Source organism: Halyomorpha halys, unplaced genomic scaffold, assembly GCF_000696795.3.
Source record: "Halyomorpha halys isolate HHAL.00 unplaced genomic scaffold, Hhal_1.1 Scaffold939.1, whole genome shotgun sequence".
NCBI classification, from domain to species: Eukaryota; Metazoa; Arthropoda; class Insecta; order Hemiptera; family Pentatomidae; genus Halyomorpha; species Halyomorpha halys.
In genome coordinates, this window is record NW_027108038.1 from 85,027 (window position 1) to 92,244 (window position 7,218).

At 28.1% G+C, this 7,218-nt stretch overlaps 1 protein-coding gene across 1 annotated transcript; it reads right to left on the reverse strand.

The window, feature by feature from the left end:
- Positions 1-1,083: 1,083 nt before the first annotated feature.
- Positions 1,084-6,321, reverse strand: LOC106687261 (farnesol dehydrogenase; the record flags this gene model as incomplete). The annotated part of the gene is given in 4 exon segments (XM_067046418.1): positions 1,084-1,207; positions 2,008-2,137; positions 2,222-2,390; positions 6,178-6,321. Coding segments are annotated over 4 exon segments (555 nt in total), but the record flags the coding sequence as incomplete, so codon positions are not given.
- Positions 6,322-7,218: the final 897 nt, after the last annotated feature.

Consider the following 7,218-nt stretch of genomic DNA (forward strand, 5'->3'; position numbering starts at 1 on the left):
CGTTGGACGTGTAAATGAAATAAATGTTTTGAGACTATAATTTGGATAGTGTTTTTTGAATTATTTAGTAAAAAATTTTCATTTTTAGAAGTTTCTAGTTTTTTAGCTAGTAAAGGCTGTATGTTAAGATAACTAACTGTATGTCCATCCTCGTTTCTGTAAACCTTCTGTTTTAGATTTTAAGATATTTGTTCTGAATTTGGATTTTTTAAATTTGTTATTGTTGGTGCAAGGTATGGATTTGGATTGTTAAACGCGGGATGATTTTAATTTTCTCGTATTTTTTTTATATATACCCCTTATGCATTTTTAACTTGAAATTGTGTCAATAATTTATTCAAATAAATTTTTAAAAATCTTATAAAATTTTATTTCATTGATATATAGCTATTTGTAATGGTGTAGTATTATTAACTCTCCTAAAATTAACATTAGAATCAAACTACAATATACATTATATGCATAATGGATTAAAGATTGCATTTAGGAGTACTAATTCGAACTAAGGGTTTTCAGTTTTCAGAATTATACTGCACTATACAAACGTCATTAAACAAATAAAACTGACATAGTTGTTTGTTAGCAAATCTTTCAATTTTATCACGCCCAGATATCTCTTTAACTGTTTTAATCTTTCCTAATTGTTTCATATGAAATTTACAGGAATGTTATTGTTCTTTAAATTTGATAATATCAACGTTTCTCAAAAAAATTACTGGAACCGTATTAATCAGAAATATCAATGTTTTTCTGAGCGTTTTTCTTACAAGTTGGTTGAAAACGCACAAGCATACATTCAACATATTTGAAGTTCAAGATTACTTCACCATATGCACCTAAACAACTTTTCTGAGTTTCTATTACTGGCCTAAAACTATGTTGAGGTGATGTTTAATCTAGGTTTTAGCCCTTTGTGGAGGAATTTGTTCAGCGTTTTGTGTAAAAAGTAATGAATATTGAAATATAAATTTAAGTATTTATTTTAAGGGATGAACTAATATTATCCATTCCCTTCAATTCACTCAATATATTAGTTAATAGTGTGAACCAAAGAAAACCTAAAGAAAATTTAAAGAAACTCACCGTCACTCTTATCTTTGACTTTTTCTCTCCAAGTTCCGTTTTTAAGGTTTCGGACAGTACTGTCACAGCGTGTTTTGTTGCGGTATACAGAGGAACTACTGAAATGACTCTGTGTCCACATATGCTAAAACAATAAATGTAGTTATTATTTTACTGATAGGATAGAAGAATAAATTGTCAAGATATCCTCATTAGTGATGACTGATCTACCTTTCTTTAGTTATTACATGAATTAATTATCAAGTTAAATAGTTAAATAAATAAATTACAATAAAGTTATATTAATATACTCTCTCTCGATGAAGAAGTCACTAATGAGGAAAGTTAAAATAAAAAAAATTAAAGCCATCTCACGAAAAAAACAAAACAAGATTACTAAGAATATAAAACGTCATGGACTTGAACCTCTGCCGTCCTGCCACCATGAATGGTTTTCTTTGAATTGTGTATAGTTTTTTTCAACGTAAACTCCCTCTGTGTTGAGCGTGATTCTGACCAAATCACCTCCTTGCACGACCATTGGTCTAGTAACTGTACTTCCTTTTTTTTTTTTTAAACAATATCCTGAACAACAAAACAAAAGATAAAGTGGGCTTTCTTAGAACTCCACTACAAAATTTTAATTATCGAATTTCAGTTTGCTCCGTAATCTATCTTAAGCTTACAATATGAACGTCAATCTTTGGTTTTACTGTCAGTTCTAATGTATAACTCAGTTAGTTTTACTGTCTGATCTACACATGCAAAGCCCTGTGTATGATTCTCACTGTATTCCATTCAATACCCTGAACAAATAAAATATAGTCATGTTTAACGGAAATATTTTATACAACTATCAAAAATTTAACATTTTACAATACTAATGTAAAATTGAAACGTCCTACTTAACCACAGAACGCTCGAGAAAAATAAAAATAATATCACCTATTAATATTGATAATATGCCCATCGTCTATTCCGTTCTTCTTCATTGATCTGAATCCGTGTATTGTGGTCTCCAACAATCCGGTTAAGTTGGTGTCGATCATTGACCTTACAGAACTTATTTCAAGCTCTAAATAAAAAAAAAAAAATTGACAATTATTTTGAAAAGTGAGTATTATAATATTTAAAAAATGATTCGAAATTTTTGCATTACCAGTAAGAGGTTGAAACTTAATTACTGCAGCATTATTGACCATTACGCTGACGGGGCCAACGTTGTCTTCAATCCACTTGAAAGCTGTTTGCACCTGGTCATCGTCGGTAACGTCGCAAACGTGACCTCTCACGATAAGTTTCTTTTCTGTCAGCTCTTTCTCTAGTTTCTGTAACACCAAAAATTGACTAATTAATTTTAGATTTCTAGTCTATTTTAAAATGTAATGTTTAGATTTTTCCTGAAGTATTGAAAATTTGGGTATAAAGTATCTAATGATACTAGTACAGCCTATTAATACATTGCAATTGACAAATCTTTCTTTTTTATTTTTATATTTGTTACTGGTTGCAATATTGACATTGATTGATATTGTCTGTCACCTACATGTTTCAGCTATAAAACAAGTATACCAAACGTAAATATATTGAGGAGAAGATGGTTGGAAATGCGGTCAGAAATTTTAAAAAAAATAAGTTAAAAAACTTATTTATTTATTTTATTTATTAGTCCCAACATTTCGATTAGAATTCCTAGCCTTCATCAGCGCTAAGAACAAAAACAAAATAAAAACCTGTGAATAGAGGATATATGGAAAGATTATAGTAAATAATTGTACAGAATAAATAGAGATAAAAATAAAGTATTGAAAGAAGTGGGAAATAAAACTTATACATAGGTAATTAAATATGTGAGTAAAATAACGTAATTACTGAAATGAAAATACAAAGTTATATAATGTAAAGAAACAACGAAATATGAATAATTTAATATAATAATAATTTAAAAATTAGAGTTATGGAAAGAAAATATATGTAACTAATTTAATATTTAGGAAAAAAAATAAAAATAAAGTTAAGTAAGACATAGAAGTAATTAGAAAATATGACAATAATAATATATATAGTGAACGAAACTTATCACGTGGGTAAGGATGAATAAGAAAAGAATAGAAGAAGGGGTTAAAGGAAATATAAGAAAAAAAGAGAACGTAAATATAAACGGAATATTAAAAAAACAAATCAAGTATAGAATATACTTTGTTATTAAACTTACTACATATGATTACGCATAAACATGAATTACATGCGCACTTAAGAATATAAATTATATATTTAAAAAATAGTATCATTGAATCCTGCTGAACTAGTTCTTCAGATTATCAAATATTTAAAATAAAACAAAGTTGAAAAAACAAAAAAATACAATAAATTCGGTAAAATAAACTGAGATTAATTCAGTCATACATAAAAAGATTTCTTTAGTTATTTTTTAATTTTAATATTTTTTTAAATTAGTGTAATAAATTAAAATACACTGTAAAATAATCATATTACTTAAATGTACATACATTAAACATATTGTAATTTTTTTTTTTTTTTTTACGGACTTCCATGCCATTTCTGACTTAGGAATGAGGGCTATCGTACAGGTCATCATGTTATTCTAACCCGAGAGATTTTATTCCGTGGAACTGTCACGAAATAATAATCAACCTACCCAGGCCGAAATGGAACCAGTGTCTCTGCAGTTTCGAGATTGCTAAGGTGACAATTGATATTAGAAGTATTTTCTTTTATACAATCACTATAAACCGATTGTCTTATCCTGGTAGATGCTTAAATTATAGGGACAAAATTATATGAAAGTTCGGTATTTATTATTTATATAAATATAACACTTAATTTCTTTTTTTTTTCTTTCTCCGCTGAAGTTATTGTAGGGAATAAACAATTTCTCTTAAACACTCCTTTAAAATTAAACAAAATCATCATTTTTACATATAATGTATCAATAACAATTTTTCCCTAAAAAATACTGAATTAACAGAACTATATTCAAAATATTGATCCAAGCTACGTCTTGTTAAAATTGCTCATTCAGCACTGTTTATTGTATATATCATTTGTATGATAGATTATTTACTCATTCACCATTAATTGAAATGTTTGAAACTTTTATGATTTGTGATGAATATTATGATTTTTCTATGTTTAGATAAAATAAATATTAGTTTATCAGTAAAGAGTAACAAATAAATAGTCCTCGAAGATCCTTATGTTTCTAATCTATTCCTGATAAATATGAAGAAAAAAAAAATTCAATGACACTGTTAAAATGTACGACATATTGCACAACAGGATGTAATGTAGATGGTTCTTATAGTTAACTGATTTCGAGGTTAAATCTATTTGAGACCCTAAGGCCTAACTCCCAGTGCGCATTCAATATCAGTTTCCTGAGTTGTAGTCTCTCTATCTATATATAATATATATAATTATAACATAAAATATAACAACAATTTATGTATTATAAAATATAAAAATAATAATTTGTACGCAAATATTAAATTTCAATAAAACATTTTTTTATTATTTCAATTTTCGAAATTCCTACATTAAATCGTGTTAATATTTCTTTCTATTTTGTCTAACAAATCTGCAGTGCCAAAATATATATATATATATTTTGGAACTACACATTTTCTTACAAAAATAAAACTCAGATTAACTCTTTTCAGTGTTTGATTGGGATTTTCAAAATTGAAATTATCAAAAAGTGTTTTATTGAAATTCAATGTTTACTTACACATTATTATTTTTATATTTTGAATTACATAAATTGTTATTACCGTTTATCAATTTTCAATATATTGCAATACTCTCGGCAACGCGATGATTTTGTTGTGTTTAGGCAAAAAATCCTTTTTCAACACGGGAACAGGCAGTCCATCCGGTAATTTGGTGTAAATGTCTGTCATCACAACATTGATTCTGTAAGATGTCCTTGAATGTTGAATGTCGACACTTAATTCTAACCTATTATACCCCCATCATTATACGAAGTCATTTAAAACCATAACTTATAATTTCGTTTGTTACTCAATAAATTGTTGCAAATTACGAGTATTACACAAAGGTTCTTGATGTGATTTAAATATTTATTATATCAATAAATATCGAACAATCAAACGATTGGTGAGTCCAATTCCACGATATTTCTACTAGATTTGATATAAACTATATAGATAACATTAATGTTAATGATACTATCACTAATATTAGCATCAAATAATTTATACTTTTTCAATGATGAGTTAATAATATTTAATTATTTTTTATATAATCTTTTCTCTTTCTTGAGACTAGATATTATTTTATAATAAAATCAATTGTATCTAAATTAAAGTTTCAAAACATTTTTTATTTCTTCAAAAGTCCAACGCTTCGGCCAACCTCAAGAACAATCTTAAATAGCAATTTACACTCAAATAAAATATTTTAAAAACTTCTAGGTGACTATTCTGCTCAGGTCACTAGTTTCAGTTAAAATTACCCTATTTTGTCACTCTCTCATTAATATTAAAACTTTTGATTATATTCGAACTTCTTAATATTAATGAAAGTTTTGTGTTTTGAGACTTTAATTTTCATACAATTGATTTTATTTAAACAATATTTAATTATTTCTATGGGAACGATAAAGATGACTTTTTTTTAAGCTAATACCTTTGCTTATGTGTATAATATATAATGCAAGTATAATAAATAATAAATATATCTTTTTTACTTTTACACGTATAGTTTTTAAATTTGAGCATAAAATCATTTTTTTTACTGGTCTGATTTTGGTGTTTTTTCTTTTTTTAAATGATTTTCTTTCCTTTGGTTTATTATTATTAACTGGATTTAGGAAGTTATAAGAGTCAGTGATGTCGGCCGCTGTAAAATGAAATAGTCATAAACATATTCGTCAAAAACATATTCGAATCTGATCTTGTAGAATCATTGTTCATATGAGGGCCTAGAATGTTCCGAAATATGTTTAGTTTCCGCGTTATTACTATTATAACAATTTTAAAAACATAGTTTTCACCTTTACTTAACGGGTACCTAAATATTCATCAAACTAGAAAGCTCATTATCACTCGTGGTACTTCACCAGGAGCCACTCACCTTGAGCATAGCCTCCCTCCTGGCGAGGGCCACCACCTTCATCCCCTCTGCAGCCAGCCGCCGCACGATGGCCTCCCCTATGCCCTCGCTGGCTCCAGTCACCACGGCCACTCTGTTGTTCCACCGATCCATCTCTGATCCCCACCTCGCTGAACTACTCCCCTTTATATTTCTAACCCCCTCTTTATCTTCAGAAGGGTCTAGATAAGAATAATAGGAAAAAAGTTATTATAATTGTAAACAAAATTGTTTTAAAATATTTACTCATTTATTTGTATATGACTAATATTAAAATATACCTCTGATCCTCAAGACGTCCTATCATCACCATTAATACTCACGTTGCTTCCTCATCAACAAAAGTGTCCAAAGAACTGCAAATCATTAGTATATTTGAAATGAAATAATTACACAACTTGGTGTAATCGTATTACTATGATTTGTAGAACAACAGAAGTAATAGGGTGGAATAGTAGAAAGATATAATAGAAAGCAAAGAATATTAAAAATTGTAGGCCTAAAACTAAATATGTGACAGTTCTTAGTTCATGTGTTGCTTTCTTCAAGGGAAAGTTCAGGGATGCTATTCTGTAAAATATTATTTTTTTGCACAATTCTATGTAATCAATGAGTTTAATTTTTAATTGTTGATAGAAAAATCAGTGGAAGAAATAAAGGTTTTAACTAATTAAGGTCATTTTGTTACCTCCTTTATTTTTTATATTTAACGGCCTTTAGCGCACTTGCTCAGCCTCCACTGGCTCATTTCATTACCAGTGACGTGGTGAGAGGGATGCGTTGGGATCTCAAAGATAGTGTAATTATTGTATACATGAGTGAGTGTAAGTGCGACTGGTAATTATTTTATTTCTTTATTTTTTCATGTGCATAGTTTGAATATACATTTTTTTTATCCTTCTGTTTGTATATATTTAGAGAGAGATTTTATTTATTTTTATTCTTATGTTATTTTATTTTAGTATGAATGTGATCGGTTATCACTATTACCTATTGCCCTACAACGTTGTAGCAGATTGTAAT